The sequence below is a fragment of the Tamandua tetradactyla genome, chromosome 4, assembly GCF_023851605.1.
Source record: "Tamandua tetradactyla isolate mTamTet1 chromosome 4, mTamTet1.pri, whole genome shotgun sequence".
Classification (NCBI taxonomy): Eukaryota; Metazoa; Chordata; class Mammalia; order Pilosa; family Myrmecophagidae; genus Tamandua; species Tamandua tetradactyla.
Genome location: NC_135330.1, coordinates 145,702,842 through 145,720,950, shown reverse-complemented (window position 1 = coordinate 145,720,950; position 18,109 = coordinate 145,702,842). Strand labels below are relative to the sequence as shown.

General features: G+C 34.8%; 1 protein-coding gene across 3 annotated transcripts in view; it reads right to left on the bottom strand.

The window, feature by feature from the left end:
* Positions 1-6,295: 6,295 nt before the first annotated feature.
* SLAIN1 (SLAIN motif family member 1) overlaps positions 6,296-18,109 on the bottom strand; it is a 65,040-nt gene continuing 53,226 nt past the window's right edge. Inside the window, exons 6-8 of one of the 3 annotated variants that reach the window (XM_077158487.1) lie at positions 12,869-13,024; positions 10,853-11,135; positions 6,296-8,908 (exon numbers count right to left, since the gene is read on the bottom strand). In XM_077158487.1, the coding sequence (XP_077014602.1) occupies positions 8,833-8,908; positions 10,853-11,135; positions 12,869-13,024 (515 nt within the window). In that variant the 3' untranslated portion in view covers positions 6,296-8,832. The remainder of the gene's footprint in view (positions 8,909-10,852; positions 11,136-12,868; positions 13,025-18,109) is intronic. The other 2 variants (XM_077158488.1, XM_077158489.1) reach the window with 2 other exon arrangements.

Sequence of the window (18,109 nt, the reverse complement as noted above, 5' to 3'; positions counted from 1 at the left end):
GATCAGTTAAACATGGGCATTTATAAGTTGAGCCAAGTGTCAAAAAAGAATTTTAACTCAAAGCCAATCAACAATAAGACCCTAGGCAAGAGAAAAGCTGACCATCAGAGAAAACTCATCAAGATAATCAGATGTCTAGACATCAGTAAAAAAATTTAAAGCCAAACTAAGAAACAGGAAGATATGGCCCAATCAAGGGAACAAATTAAAAAGTCAGAGTAGACACTGAATTTGGAACAATCAATCAAAGATATTCAATCAAATCTCCTAAATGAATTCAGGGAGATGAAGGAAAATACGTATAGAGCGTTAAAGGATATTAATAAGACAATGGTTAAGCATAAAGAAGAATTTGAAAGCATTCAAAGAAAAATAATAGAACTTATGGGAATGAAAGGCACAATAGAAGAGATTAAAAATATACTAGAGACACAGAACAGCAGATTCAAACAGGCAGAAGAAAGGATCAGCGAACTAGAAGACAGGACATCTGAAACCACACAGAGAGGACAAACAGAAAAGAACGGAAAAAACTGAACAGGGTCTCAGGTAACTGAATGACAGTATGAGGCACACAAACATGTGTCGTGAGTAGCCAAGAGTAAGAAAAGAAAGGAAAAGGGGCAGAAAGAATATCTGAGGAAACAGCGCCAAATTTTCCAACTCCCATGAAAGTCTTAAATATATGTGTCCAAGAAGCACAATGTACTTCAAATAGAATAAATTGTAACAGACCTAGTCCAAGACACATACAAATCAAAATGTCAAATGTCAAAGATATGGCAAGAACTCTGAAAGCAGCAAGAAAGAAGTGAATCATCATATACAGGGATGCTCGATAAGACTACATTCCAATTTCTCATCAGACACCTTGGAGGGAGAAAGGCAGTGAGTGGTATGATATGCTTAAGGTACTAAACAAAAAAACTGCAAGCCGAGAATTCTTTATCTGGAAAACTGTCCTTCAAAAATGAGAGAGTTTAAAATCTTTACAGATACACAGAAACTGAGAGTTTGTCAACAAGAGGTAAACCCTACAAGAAACACTAAAGGGAGTTTTTCAAGTTGAAAGGAAAAGACAGGAAAGAGAGGATTGGAGAAGAGTCTAGAAGTGAAGATTGTCAGTAAGGAAAACCAAAAAGTAAAAAGAAAGACAGAAATAAGATATGTAAAAACCAAAGGATTAAAATGGTTGAAGTACTGCCTTTACAGTAATACAGTTAATGGATTTCAACTCCCCAGGACTGGCAGATTGGATTAAAAATATGATCCATTAATGCTGTCTAAAGGAGACTCATCTTAGACCCAAGGATAGGTTGAAAGTGAGAGGTTGGAAAAAATTACTCCACACAAACAGTAAACAAAAAAGAGCTGGGGCAGCTATATTAATATTAGACAAAATAGACTTAAAATGCAAAACTGTTATAAAAAACAAGGAAGAAACTATATATTAACAAAAGGAGCAATTCATCAAGAAAAAAATAACAATCAAATATTTATGGACCTAGCCAGGGTGCCCCGAAATACAAGAGAAAAACACTGAGAAAACTTAAGGGAGAAACAGATGCATCTACAGTACAAAGTTGGAGACTTCAATATACCACTCTCATCAACAGATAAAACATTCAGACAGAGGATGAATAAGAAACAGCAAACTTGAATAATTTGATAAATGAACTAGACCTAACAGACATAATCAGAACATTGCCCCTGAAACTGCAGGATACACACTCTTCTCAAGAGTTCATGGGTCATTCTCTAGGATAGATCACATGTTGGGTCACAAAACAGACCTTAACAAATTTAAAAAGACTGAAATTATACAAAGCACTTTCTCTGACCAAAATGGAATAAAGCTGGAAATCGGTAACAGGCAGGGAGCTGGAAAATTCATGAATAGACAGAGGTTAAACAATCAGTGGGTCAAAGAAGAAACTCCAAGAGAAATCAGTAATTACATCTGGACAAATGAAAACAAGAAGACAACATATCAAAACTTATGGGCTGCAGTGAAGGTAATGTTGAGGGAAATTCATAGCCCTAAATGCCTACATTAAAAAAGAAGAAAGTGCTAAAATCAGAGACCTAATTGTATACTTGGAGAACTAGAAAAACAACAGCAAACCCCAAAGCAAGCAGAAGGAAAAAAATAACAAGAGATTAGAGTAGAAAGAAGTGAAAATGAGAATAAAAAAGAAATAGACTAAACAAAACCAAAAGTTGGTTCTTTGAGATCAATAAAACAAACATTTAGCTGGACTGACAAAGGAAAAAAGAGAGAAGATGCACAGCTAGTTCCATCTCGCTACCCCTTATTACAGACAGCCCTTCCAACATGAAAAAGTTAGAATGGGCATAGCCCAAATACCCTTAAAGAATGGGAGAAAGATCAAAAGTAATGGTGGAGTTATGCAGAGAAGTCCAGGTTTCACAAATGAATATGACTGCTGAATCATTAAATTGGTATTTCTTTTAGTCTCCAGTATCTTAGAGCAGCTAGAACTAAAAACCTAAAATTGTGGAATTGTAACCTATACTGAACTCTGAAATCTGTTCTATAACTAATTGTTGTGCTAAAGTGTTGAAATGTAATGCTTTTTTGTATATATGTTATTTTTCACAAAAAAAGAAAAAAAAGATAATAAAAAAATATATATATATTCCTTCTAGCCTCCAAAGTTCTAGAGCAGCTAGAAGGAAAACTCAGAGAGAATGGTATGGTAGCCCATGACAAACTCTGGGATCTGTCCTGTAACTATTTGTTGACGAGTGCTTTGAAAACTATTGCTTTTTCTTTCTTTGTTTTGTATATATGTAATATTATACAATAAAAAAAAAGTTAAAAAAAAAAAAAAAAGAGAGAGAAGATGCAAATAAATAAAACCAGAAACGAGAAGGGGGATCTTCACTATTGACCCCACATTAAAACAATGACTTCAAAATCTAAATGGGAATGGTTTTCACAGATGGAATTCTATATATTAGCAATAACATACAGAGCTCAAATAAAAGCATTTTGAATACAAGTCTTCAAAAAAGTTTAACTTCTGTGCAGGAAGCTACTAATAAATACATTCCACTAACACATGGGAGTACATTTAAGAAAGAGGGCATTCTGGACCTAGGAAATAGGGGTCCCAAAACAGAAGTGAGGCCAAGCGCGTTACTTCAATGACAGCTGCACAGAAGGTCTAGACAGTAGCAGGAGAAAAGAGAGCTCCAGGAGGAATGTCTCCAGGGGGGAAACATGGGACTTACACGTTATCTGATAAGTTGGACTATGTAGAAAAGCTGTGTAGACTGTTCAAAGTTTAGACTTAGGTTCAAAGAAAAGAAAATTTTAATGACACAATTATTAACTACAGAAATACAATAAAATCAATGAATATAATTTTAATAAAAAAATTTACTTTGGAAAAATGGTCTTTCAAACATCCCAAATTCTTTCCCACCTCTGCCTGGAATAACCTTTCCCCTTTTCTTCACTTGTTTAACTCCAGTACACCCAAAGTATCAACACCACTTTTCCAGAATACCCTATCTAGGTAAACTATTCTTATAGAAAGGAAATAACATTTTGTATGTTTACTTAATGTGAAGGGGTCTTTCTCACCGGAACTAAAACTAAAACTTCCATACGGTAGGGACCATATCCAACTAATTCACGTTATATACTCAGCATCTACAAAGTGTAACCAATAGTATGCTCTCAATAAGTATTTGTGGACTGAATAAATTCAAGGTCTGGTTTAAGGTCATTTACACCAAAATCTGCTGACCCTACCCCAGTTGATCATTCCCTTTGTCCAACCACTGCATGTACCTTTCCTTAACATCTATCATAGGATGCTGCATTGTTTCCATGACTAGATCTGTTTGTTCTGAATTTCAGAGAATCAAAAAATCCAGGTATCATCTCTTCTCCAATCCCTGACGGAAACTTGAATTGCACATACACAAATGAGATGTAAGAAGTCTCTGTGTTGCCTAGGAGGAAGATAAAGATTAATTTTATTTTTTGATAGGCTAAGGATGAAAATTGTCATTTCTTAGATAAATAACCATTAAAAGAACAAAAGTGGATAAGGAGATAACTTTCAAACTAATATGAGAGGAAAACTAGGATAAAACAATCAAAAAGCAGGCAAAAAAAAAGGAGACAAAAGGAACAGGTATAAAAACAGGAAACTCAGAAAGTGGTATAGATTTAAATCTAAATATATCAGTAATTTATTTATATAATGGTGGCTTAAATGCTCAAATTGAAGGGCAAAGATTGTCATACCAGATTTAAAAGAACAACTGAACTATATACTTAATAGAATACTAAATTTTTTTTTTTTTTTTTTTTTTGAGATCGTGGTAGGGTTGGGTCCAGGTTTAGTGTTTGGGTAAGGGTTAGGTTTAGACATATAGTGTTGGTGTTAGGGTTACGTTTAGGGGTGCGAATTGCTGAAGGGTTGTTCAAAACCCAGGGTTGTGTTTAGTGATGGCGTTGGGGTTGGGTCAGATTTCGGGTGAGTGTTGGTGTTCTGGTTAGGGCTCAGGTTAGGGTGAGGGTTTGGGTTAGGTGTGTATTTATATATAAATATGTCATACAACTACTAACTAAAAGAAATCTAAGTATTTGCTGTCAGAAAAAATAAGACTTCAGACACCAAAAAAACATGAAAAGTAGTTTTCAATCTGCCAGGAAAAATAAAGCATATCTAAATATATATGAAATCTAAGTATTTGCTGTCAGAAAAAATAAGACTTCAGACACCAAAAAAACATGAAAAGTAGTTTTCAGCCTGCCAGGAAAAATAAAGCATATCTAAATATATATATATATCAATCATATAGCCTCAAAAGATAAAGCAAAATCTGACAGAACTATAAATAAGAAATAGACACATCTACCATTGTAAGTGGGATGCTCCATCACAATTCTCTTGGAAATAAAAGAAGTAGAAATAATATCAGAAGACTTGTCTGGGGCTCCAGGCTTAGATGGCTTCACCACTGAAATCTATCAAATATTTAAGAGAGAAATAACTCCAGTATTACACAATTGTTGCAGACAGAAGACAAAATAATTTCCAAGTCATTTTATGAAGCTAACATTATCTTCATTCCAAAACCTAATAGGAAAATTTAAAAAAGGAAAATTGTGAGCCAATTTTATTAGTAAAAATTGGACAAAAATCCTAGAGAATAGTATATCAAAACCACATATTTAAAAAAAATAACATTATCAAGTTGAGTCTATCTCAATAATTTAAGGTTGAGTCAACGTTACAAAAAACATAAAATTCAGCATATTAAGACTGAGACATTTTAACAGATGCAGAAAGTTTGTTAAAATACATATTTTTTGATGGTAAAAAACTCCAACAAACTTGAAACTCAGTGCTAAACTACAGCAGGTTTTCCTTTGAAATTAACAAAAAGAAAAAGATATCTGCTATCATTGTTTATACTTAACATTGCTTTGAAGGCCTGAAGGCAAGGAAAAGACAGAAAAGATATATGGAAAGGAAAGGAAGCTATAATGTGGCCATCCACACATTTGACTTTGAATGTAGAAAATACAAAGGACTAATGATAAGTTATAACTAATGTAAGTTTAAGGTTACTGAATAAAATACTCAAAAGAAACTACTGATAGCATTATGTATACCTATATCTATATATAAATTTACATTAGCATAAAAATACCAAATACCTAGAAATTAACCTGGCAAAAGGTTAATTTCTCTGGAGAATTTGTACAATTTTAATGAAGCTAAGGCTACCTCAATAAAAGATGAGCCCATGTTCATGGATTTTTAAGCCCCTATTTCTTAAAGTTCAATTTCCCCAAATTATATTATAAATCCAATGCAATCCCAACCCAACAGGATGTTTTTCTGGAACCTGAATTCATTCAAAAGATGTATATGAAAATGTAAAGGGACAAGACACTCTTGAAGAAACACCTGGTTTCAGGACTTGCACTGTTATTTTAGCAAAACTTACAAGAAAGCTACAGTGACTTAAGCAGTGTAGTTCTGATACGAGAACAAACAGCCTCGCATCATGCACATGAGGACTTCTGATTTATGACAAGGGAAGCACTGCTGGACAAAGAGGGAAGGACAGAGTTTTCAATAATATAAGGACAATTAGATATGCATATGGAAAAATTAAAATACAAATGTAACCACACCTCATACCATACACAAATCTTCATGGGTTACAAACCTATATGTGAAAAACAAAGTAATATTTCTAGAATACGAGAGAACATATTCATAATCACAAGGTGGGAAAATATTCCTTAAACAAAAGGACAAGTCTTAAAAATTTAAGAAAAGTTGTTCTATATGAAAGTTAATTGTGTTCATCAAAAAAACCTATTAAGAGAATGAAAAGGCAAGCTCATGGTGTGAAGACATATTTACAAACATGTAATTGATAGAAGACTTATAGTAGAATATATAAATAACTGCAAATCAGTAAAAAAATAGAAAAATGGGCAAAAAATCTGAATTGGAAAATCCTTAGAAAAGGATATCCAAATGTTCACCAAACATATGAACAGATTTTAAGTCTCATTGGTAACCAACGAAATGCAAATTAAAACCACACCACCCAGGGATTGAAAAGCTAAAGACTAACAACACATACCACCCTATTTAAAAGTGTGATCTCCCTCCACCCATTTTCTCAACCCCCATTACCTTGACCTTTTTTTTCTTATTTCCCCCATGGCATGTGTCCCCTTCTAAAGACTTTGATTTACTTATTATGTCTATGGTCTTCTTGCCCTCTCTTTCTCTAATAAGAATGTAAAAATCCAAGATACAAGGATCTTTGTTGGTTTTCCACTGATGTATCCCAGGACTTTGGAAATGAGATATTTGAGGGTTTGGAAAATGCAGATGTTTTGGAAATGAGATATTTGAACTGAAAATGAACTGCATCTTTTACTTTCTTTGGTAGGATATAGTTAACCTCTTTTTAAAAAAGTACTAAGTACTTGTGTGTACAAGAGCATGGTACTGGGAGAAAACAGACTTTGAGTTCAGATAAACCTGTATTCAAAAGTCACTTTCAGTATTCACTAGCCAAATATTTACCCAAGTTTAATGTCACCTCTCTGAGACTCAGTGCCTTTATCTTTAAAATGGTGGTAACAGGTGATTGTTAGAACAGAATTACAAATGTACACAAAATATCAAGCAAAATTCTTGTCACTAAAAGAGTGCTCAACAAATATTAATTTTCCCTTTCATATCTCATCTCCTTTAAGCCCATGTCTTATTTAAAGTGCAAGTTATTTAAAAGCCAGTCCTTTTAGTTCCAGATAGAATTATATACAAAGGCACACATTTTAAAAATAATGTATAAAACCTTAGGTAGAATTCCATTTTAAAACCTAACATAAAAACGTTTACCTAAACTTTCCACAGTACCTTCAAGTGAAAAGTTCTCCAACATATATCAAATATAATGTAAAATAATATTTGTCTATTTTACTGAAATTAAGTATTTCAAATTCAACCCCCAAAGTCTCAACTGACAGTGTTCATCCCAAAATGTGTTGCTGGGGAACAGGCTACTTATTTCTAGTGGATATTCTATGAGAGTTATACCTCACTGTAAAACTAAATTTCTCTTTAGAAGTATTTTTGAGAAAAATAATTTTCAAAAATGTGAGTACTCTGAGACTAGCAGCTTTAGATATATAAATACTCTGGACAAAAACATAGCAATGAAAAACATTTTCAAAATTGCAGTGAAACATATATATGGTATTCATACGGTTTATGTGGTACATTCATGTATGGACTGATATTGCTGAAATAGTCTTTATTTCTGAACATTCCAAAACAGCAGTATACACAGTAACAAATATTAAGTCATATACCATAAGAAAGCATTCATTAGTGCAAATGGATTTTGTAAAAGGTCTATCAAAAAGAGTTATTTGCTTTAAAATGCATCATTTCCAGAAGCATTGTTAATAAAACATTACAGTTTCATCCTTCGTAATAAAGTATTGAAAAACCAACTGTGGTATCATAGCATACATTGCAGTTTTTAAGTGCAATGAGCTTGTGATGCGATTAGAAATATGAAACCCATATGTGACAATAAATTAACAATGAAAAAGACAAGACCGTTTAACTCTGCTGTCTGGCTATCTCCTTTCAATGCTTCAGATTACATTGTGCTCATTCAACATAAAATTATGTCTCTCAAACTGTATGGTGTGTTTTTGCTGATATATCCATAGAGCTAAAAAAATAGTACCTTACCACAAAAATATTTTTATGGCACAAAATTTAAGTTGTTCCATAGTGGTTCACATAGGTGTAAAAAGAAATAGGTGCAAAAAAATAAAATTCCTGTAAACTATAAAAAATTAAATTTCAAAGCATAAGTTAGAGAACCTAGTTGTAAATATGCAATGTATTAAAATACAGAACATGTAATGGAAAGAAGAAGTTAAGAACATGTAAGTAAATTGGACAAGTTACTTTTAAAAACTCATATGGCAAAGCATTATTGATACATCTCAATTTCCTCAAAAAGTATTCAGGTACAGCAGTTCTACAAAAACTTCCTAGATCTAAGTGTCACAATACTGCAACCGTGGATTTGAGAATGTTGCAGTATCTCAGGCAAATACTTAAGTGCAATAATTAGTCTCTGGTGATTGGTCCATAGAAAAAACAATACAGTAAATATGTTAAAATGCGAAAGGGAAAGAATATCCCAACATCCATTGCTACCCAGCCAGCTGGGTAACACAACCCTCATTTTCACTTCTTTCCCATTCTTCAAGGGTACATAATGACTGCATCAGTAGCAACCATCTCTCCAATTTCCATCCCTCAGAGTGCTGAGTGAAGACAGAGGCTTTGGAGACTGAAGGAAACTATAAAGGGGGTGATAAAAGGGAACAGATCATTAATAACTCTACAAATCCCACCACCTACTTTGATTTACTCTCCCACATGTGCCCTTCCATTCAAGTAATGACATGTTACTAGAATCTCTCCAGGTGTATTTTCATTTCACACTTCAGGGTCTTGACAAAACACATATGAGTACTCTTCCCACTTCACAGAATTGACCGTTGCATGTGGTATGTACGCAAGTAGATTTGGAACATCAATAACAAATGATCAATGTCTTTAGTGTATAAAAAATATTTTAAACGCAGAAAAAGATAAACTCCCCAGTAGGAAAAAAAATGGCCTAAAAATATGATGCTTCTTTGAAGACAGAAGGCAAATTAAAGTGAAGAAATTCCATCTTACTATTAAATAAAGATTTGCCTATGATATTGGCAAAGAGTTTAAAAAAAAGATGATAATACCCAATGTTTGCCTGTATTTGGAGAAACAGACCCCCTCATATGGTCAGCAGGGATAATCTTTCCAGGAGGGTAGTTTGGAGTCACCTGTCCAAGGATAAATGACATAGTCTTTGATCTAGAAATTGTACTTCTGAAAACCCATCTTAAGAAAACATAGTATAAATATGCAGACATATTTATAGATGTTCTATAAAAACCTATCTACATCAAACCATTCTATTCAGTCATAGGCAGGATGCCACCATTCTAAGTGAGAATAAACTAGAATTTGTTGAACAAACATGCACCAAAATGATTTCTATCTGGGTAGTGGGACTATGGATCAGACTTTATTTACTTTTTAAGTGTTTTTCAAAAGTTTATGAACTTTTTTTAATTTGAGCATCTATTCAGGAAATAAAATAAAAACCTATACATGCCCATATAGAGAAGGAAAAAACTGATCCCATATCCCACGAGCTTGTAAACAGTTTCCCTCCTTTCCCTCCTTCATATCTTGGCTTCTATTAAGATGCATCTGTATTTATTATCTCTATTTTCTCATCTTCCAGACTCTCTGTGAGCCATTTTTCTGGATTTTCTTTACTATAAGACACACCAGGACATCCAGTTCAAGAAGGGTACATCAAGACTGAATTCTAGTCTCAGATGCCCCCTGTAAGTAATCTGAAATTTTGAAGATCAAGGAAAAAAAACTATCTGGGCCACACCTCACTTACCAACATAAACTGATAAAGCCCCAGCTGTATATCACTAAGCAGCTCTGAAAACATGAGTGCACAAGGAAGGTGTATGTATGTACACGCACAGCAGCCCTAACACTTTTTTCCACATCAATCAAAAATCACTGCTTCAGTTTGGGGAGACAGATTTTGGGCCGCTAGGCCGTCTGCTCTCCTACTACGCACCTAGTAATAAACTCTTTCTCTCTTTGAAAAAAAAAAATCACTGCTTCAGCAAATATGTGAGATCCTACTTCTAAATGGGGATACACCAGTAAATCAAAAAAACTAGTCTACGTCATGGAGCTTACATTTTGGTCGGGAAAGTCAGAAAAAAAGCAGAATCTATAATCTGTCAGAAGACAGTAAATTTTATGGGGGAAATGGAGCAGGGGAAGGGAAATAGGAAGGAGGAATTGCCAATCTTGCACCAATTTGGAGAGAGGTGACACCTGAGCAAAGACCTGAACTAGGAAGAACAGGGCATGGGAATAACCTGGGGAAGAAAAGTACAAACGTGGTGGAGCTTACCTGGTAAATTAACAGGAAAGCAAACAGTGCAGCTGGAGTGAGGTGATGAGGGGTAAGGGAAGAAAATGAGAGATGGGGACCTGGCCACAGGGCCATCAGTTTCCAGAAGGAAGAAGAAAGAAGCCAGGCTAAAGCAGGAAGAGTGGCTTACCAAGGTTAAGGTTAAGCTGAGCCAAAGGAAAAGTCAGGATAGTTGGGAATGGTTTCTAATTTCAAACCACACATGAAGTTAAGTAAAGATTCTTACCTTCTAACGGGCTGTGCAATTTTGCTTCGAGGCAGGTTACTCCCATTTATTGCCAATGAAGGTCTTGGAAGTGCACTGCGGCCCATGATCCCGGAAGCTGCAGCTTTGTTTGGTGTGGGGATTCCAGTGTTGGAATACAACTGTAAACCGTTGGATAAAGGCATGCTACTGCTGCCTTGAACGGTGGGACTCACATAGGCTGTGGCCTTAAGAGGCTGTCGGACAGACACTGGGAAATGGCCCACGCTATGGACTCTGTGTTGAAGCTGCCCTGGAGATGGAACTAGAAGAAAAAAATGACAGGTGTGTGATGGAAAACCTCTATTATCCAACTTAGTAAAGGTAAACTCTTTTCAGAAATGCCTGGAGTAACTGAGAATATAAATACATAGAAATAGATAAATCAAATACAGCTTCCAGACAGCATTTGATACTGAAAAATTTTAATCTTTACTAAATTTCCTATTCTGACAATCAGCAGCAGTTTTGAGTCCCTAAATGGACTTAGAAGCCACTTCTAAGAATGACCTGCTTTCCTTTAACAAATTTGATTATCTCTGCGTTCTCACAAGAAAAATCCTTCCTTGCTTGTTTGGAAGACATAATGATTTTTCATTTGTGGCTTTAGGGATGGCTTCAGGGAAAAAATGAGGGAACAATTTATTAGCTGCAATTACAGAAAATTAGACAAAGAGGAGTGACATCTGTGAGTGCAAACAACTTATTACAGATGTAGTTTTTAAATGATGTTCCTTGAGCCATTGACCTGTCCCACTGAATTGCTAGGGATATTAAAATGAATCCAAAGAAAACATTTAGAACAGTGCCTGGAACGTAGTAACCATGCAACAAGTGTTAGCTATCACCGTTTAATAACAAAAGCAAAATCTGTAAAATGAAAGGAGTTATTTGGGCATGAACCCTTAAAAACTTCTCTAAATCTACTGACCCAACACTGGGTTTCATCTCACATAAAAAAACAAAACAAAACAAGCAAACAAAACAACCAACTATCATGTAGAACTATCATTTTACATTATACAATCTTTACCCCAAGGAAAAAAATTAACTGCAAATATAAGAGAAATGAATGCACACAACTCAGCTCATTGACCAAGTAACCACTAGCCTTCACTATCTATTACTTGAAATTTAGCTCAAAGTGAACACATCTTGTTTTCTGAACCACTTGAAATGATTTTGAACTTAAGTATAGGACATGCCTTTTGAAATAAAAATAGGAGGGGAGAAACACATACACACAAATATGTCAATGCATTATTAACTTAACACTGCTTGTAAAAAATGAGTTATGCTCAAGTACACATTAAGTTAAATCTATACACGGGAATGCTGATACATATGCATTTAAAAAACTTAATGAAAAATAAGGCCTATGTAAGGCATGGCCATGGGTCTGTTCCCACCTAGCTTTGTGACAGAGTAAACTTTCATTGGTTGAAACATCATCTCTAAGATTCTTTCCAATCATGCAAATTTTAATCTGTCAATTTGACTCCCAGCGGTCAAACTAAGACTTTTACCCAAATGACCCATACAGACATCAAGAGTAGAAATGAAGGGGAAAAAATCCTCAACAACCACATCTCCACCCTCAAAGCAGAAACACATAAACACTGTGTTCAACACACTGAAGCCCTGCTCTCTACAGCTAGAAACAGAAGGCTCTGCCAAGAAAAAAACAGGTTATATCTGTATAGAGGGTAAATTAATCACAGTTTAGTGCCTTTTTAATTTACTATTATAAAACATAATTTACTATTATTAAACATAATTTACTATTATTAAACATAATTTACTATTATTATTAATGGTTAACATTGGCACTGGTGATTCCACTACTTAACTGTAATGGTGAACTATAAAAAGTAAATTAAAAGAAAAATTCCTATTAGTTTCTTGCAAGTAAAAGAAGAAATGGAATACGGAGCTATTTTTCTAATGGTATTACAACTATTTAAAAAATTACATAAAATTAAAAATTGATATACTTACTACAAGACTGTATTCTTGAAATTCCATTTCCAGCTCCATGCAAGCTTGAGTCGAAACTCTGACTGTTTCGCACGGTGACTGGAGAACTAACATTGCTACTAACAGTGGCTGTCCCTGGCATCCGGGCTAGATTAGGCATACTTCTCCGGAGTTTATCTGGAACAGAACATTTAACAAAGTTGAAAATCACAAGTTTTATGTCAATTCATACACTGGCTTTCAACAGTACATCAGAACTAAGTCATATGTTGCCCAATAACCAGAAAAAAAATGCTTTACGAACTGTAACACACTAATTGAGAATTAACCTCCTGCACTGACAAACACATATAATAACTCCAAAAGGGCTCCAAAAGAAAATAAGTGCTCTACAAGAAGTAAGGCTCCCTAAAATTCAGTTAGTTTTCTGTTCCTATTAAATAAACGGATAAAACTATATAAAAGCAAGAGTAGGAAATATTATAGTCATTTAGCTTTTATTTAAAAAAATGAGAAATTGAGATATGTATTAATTTTAAAAACTAGTAGTAGACTCAAAATCAACACCATTGAATCTTTTGCTGAGCTACTGAAATGGAACAAATTATTAGAAATGCTACTTGAGATGCTGTAAAGTGTAGTGAGATAATGTGGTTATTTTGACATGATAAGCAGGTTAACTTCTGGGAAGTTCCAACTGCCATGAGTATGCCACCAAATATCTGGAAACTGAGAATGCTTTGATCGCTTACTCCTTGCTAAGTACACCTTTTGCCACCAAGGGGCAGCAGAGAGTTACGCACAGATCTCAATGCTGCAGAGACTAGAAATGAGCTACAAGGCTGCAACTTGACCAGATCTATTTCTCGTTAATACACACTCCCCGCAAGACTGAAGTACATCATATCAGGCCACTCAAGCTCACAGTCATTTTCACTCAAGGTAAATAAGAAAACAAAGGATATAAATGAATACTAAGACAAAACAAGTTCAAACACAAAACTAAGTGTGTTTCTCTGCCCCACCCTTTCCTTCCTGCACTGCTACTGCATTACGTAGATCCATTCACCATAGCCCTGACGAGCCCTGGGTTGCCCTAGGGGTAAAGAGAGAAAATAAAACAATTATAATAAGAAATTTTAGTGTATTTTATGATGGGAAAAGATCAGAAAAAGAATATTCTGTCCACCTAGCTAATTATCACTGGTTCTTTAAGAATTAACTCAATTATCCCCTCCTTGGAGAAGCTTTCTTGCATTCACCTTCTGGCTGAAGTATCTACCCCTCACACATTTCCTTACTCTTTGCACATACTCCTACGATAGTACTGGTTACTGCCACTGAGTATTAGATTTCCTGACCATTTTCTTCATCATCTCCTCGAGGTTTATTTTTAACAACCATATGTCCCGTATTCTCAAATTCCTGTTAAAGTTCCAGCCTCAAGCAACAGGCATTTAATCAGTCAGCAGATATTATGTGTGTGTGTGTGTGCTGCAGCGGGGTATGTAAGGAAGTAAAAGAGAAGGGATAAAGTCTTAGGCCTTACATGTAGATCTTTTTCAAAAAGAAAAACTAAACTTCTATCAGTAAGCCTCAAAATTACTTTGGATACATTTTTAAAGCAGTAGTGTGGCAAAGGGAAATAATTATATACTATTATTTAGAAATTGCATTAAGCTTCTATAGTCCTTTAAATTTCCCTACTACTTATTATGAAAGTGTTCTATATAGAAATATTGAAAAATAGTATCACAAAAAACACCTATATGGTTTTCACCTAGAGATAATGGGTGTTTTCATTCTGCCATATCTAACTCATCTTCATATATACAAATTTATTATTCAACCATTTGAAATCTGCAGACATTTTGACACTTATCTCCTACATACGTATCTCCTCTCCTAAGAATAAGCAAATTGTATAGAATTTATAGATTTGTGATTCTATAGAATGTCATCACATGTAACAAACTAATAGCATATTGTAAGCCAATCTGTATACAAAGTTTTCCAAACATCTCAAGAATGTCTTTCATAAGCTTTCTCCCCTGACCCACAATCCAATCAATATTTACCAATGCTTAAGCATTACACTTGGTTTTGTCTCTTCAATTATCTTTTAATCTAAAAGATTTTCCTTTTCCTTTTCTAATGAAAACTACTTGGAAGTTTCTAATGAAACTACTTTGAGATTCCAGAACAGATGTCTTACAGAATGCTCCATATTCTATTTTTGTCTGATTATTTCCACAAGGTGTCATTTAACTTTTCCCACTATGCCTTGTACATTTCTTCTTTATAGATTAAAATCACTTAACTGCTTTCTAAATCCATGGGACCCCAGATTGTTATATTCCTATGGATTAATGGCTAATGAAAGGGAGTGGAGGGAAGGTCTCTCTCCCAACAACAATACAAGAAAAAAAAATTTAAACATTTCCATGTATCATGCAGGGAGCATTTTTTTTTGTTAGCTCCTTTGCATCATCTTATAAATGTTTAATTTCTTAGATAAACAGGCAAGGAACCTGAAGTTTAGAGAGTTTAAATAACTTGCCCAAGTTATATTCACCAACTAATCAGTAACAAAACTGAGAAAGAACCATTGGCAATGCCCAGGGGCACCTTGGAGGAATTCTGACGGTCCCTCCCTATAGTATCCATCCACCACCCCAAAAGGGACCCCAAACAAGAATATTCTCTGCCGAAAACAACTGACATTTTCTCAATCCTGTATGAAACGTGAATAAAAAACATATTTGGCTAAAATTTTCCTGACTGATGTATAACGTAGAATGTACATAAAAACAATGTGCTTAACACGCAAATACAGTTTAAAGACAAAAAGTCTCCTTTGTAGAAATTCTAGTCACCGATGATTCGAACCCAGAGTTTCCTGACTACAAAAGGAAGATACATGTGAGTTCATTGTGCCTTGGGAACAGAAGCAGAAAAATGCTTCAAACTGCAGGCCACATTTAAGTTGTGTCGTGAAACATAAAACAGATCATTCAGAAAAGTAGAGTTATGTACACACGTCACACCTCTCTGCAACTGCTTTTATTTATTTAAATACCTGGCCACTTTCCTAATATCTAGTCATACTCCTATAGGCCATTAATACTGAAAGTGACAACGCAAACTTAGTTTCTCTAAAGCAAAAAATAATTGTAATTTAAACACATTAGAAAAGGAAACGGAAGCTCAGAAAGGCTAAATAGCATGCTTGGCTCAGAAGATGCCTAAGCAGTAAAGCCACAGAGCCATCAGATCAGTCATGGAACAACATGTTAGTACTGCATCCGTCTCTAAACCAATCTTTGCTCATATAAGTCAAAATGTGACAAAGCTTTAAGTATGAAGTATACTTCTAAAATAAGGCCTTTCAAGTGTGAATATTTAGGGTGCACCACTTCTCTGGGTTGTGTCAGATCATCTGGGCGAGCCACACTTTCATCCCAAATAACTGGGAATATTAATAGACATATATACCTTAAAGTTCAAAGAACCAAAAGAAAAGTTCTGCTTCTGTCTTCTCAAGAAACAATTTATTTTTCAAAGTCTGAGCTGAAGCAGGAAACAGAAGAAGCAAAGCAAAGTGTTCCAAGATCTTTCAAGAGCCTGTTTTTTATCCTAAGCTGTATAGAAGCTACGAAAGCAGTAAACATAAACACACATTTCTAGTTTACTACAATTATTTTTAAATGGATCAGTGAGGTAATGATTAATATTTTCTCTTATTTTGGTAATTTAGAAAAGTGTTTTATGCATTAGCTTCAGAGTCAGCTTTTAGTCACCATTCTCATTTCACAACTTTGTTCAAATACTATTCTATGGTAACAAATAAAAGCTCAGCTTTCTGAGCGATGTGTTAATATACAATTAAAGGGAGAGGGGTGGGCAATCTTTATTCAGGACATATACCCCATTCGTTACTTCATTCGTGCCTCACCAGAAGCCTAAAACGGGAGAACACATACCATGTGGTTTGATGTGAAATTATACCTCTCTAAGAGATACGTATTAAATCCATATTTTATAGCTAAGAATATTAAAGGTCAGAGACTTGAGAGGCCTGTGCCAAGTATAAATAAGGACTAGAATTCAGGGTCTGTGGGACTTTAGAGCCCCTATTCTCCACCAATTCAAAAAATTACCTATGGAATGAAATTCTATTTTTTTTTTTAATTTACAGTTTTGCCAGAATGAAGTTTTGATACATGCAACAACCCTGAAGAATCTTGAAGATATCATGTTGAGTGAAATAAGCCAGACACAAAAGAACAAATACTGTACAATCTTAATTATATGAAACAATTAAAATAAGTAAATTCAGAGCCAGAAACTAGAATAGCATAGGTTACCAATGGCTGGAGTGTGGGTAGCGAATGAGACGTTAATGCTTGTTACAGAATTTCTGGAGTGACTGAAAAGTCTGGGTACCCAGCAGTGGTGATGGCAGCATGGCATTGCGAGTGCAATTAATAACTACTGGTGTTATATCTGCACGCAGTTAAAGGGGGGAAATTTTAGATTGTCCCTCCATTACTAGAACACATTTTTTTTTTAAAAAAACCACCAGACTGTACAATACAAACAATGAATCTTAATTGAAACTATGGGCTATAGTCAATAGCATAATTATAATAATATCGTTTCATCAATTGTAACAAAGGCAGGACACCAACACAATGTGCTAGCAGGGAAACTATGGTGAGACTGGTGGGTTTATGGAAACCCTGTACTTTCTTGCATGATTTTTCCGTAAACCTATAACTGTTCTAATAAGTTTTTTTTAATTGCCTTTGTATTCCATTTTCCTTTGTATGCGGAGACCAAACCTTTTAGGAAAAATAAAACTACTACAAATCAGTCCCTGAACTATGGTATATGTCCCCTTGCCTGGTAGAAATCATTGCAGGCTTCAGGGTAACCTAATTCTTTTCACAATGGTGTTTATTGAACCATTTTACAAAGGTATGTCTTACAACAAAGGTTGGTGTGGAGGGAAAGGATCCCACTGACAATTCTAATCAAGATGCAGAGCAAGCATCTGCGGACAAGAATATGACATTCCAAAACACTTGCCTAAGAAACCTTTAGAAAAACAATTCTAAGTCCCTCCCTGCAACTTTAATAGGATAGCTTGGCTTTCACTTAGCACGTAGAATACACTGTCGTGCTGAAATTATGAACCAATAGTGTCAGTCACTCTGACATTCTCTCGTTACACTGTTTTCTTTCACATTTTAATCTGAA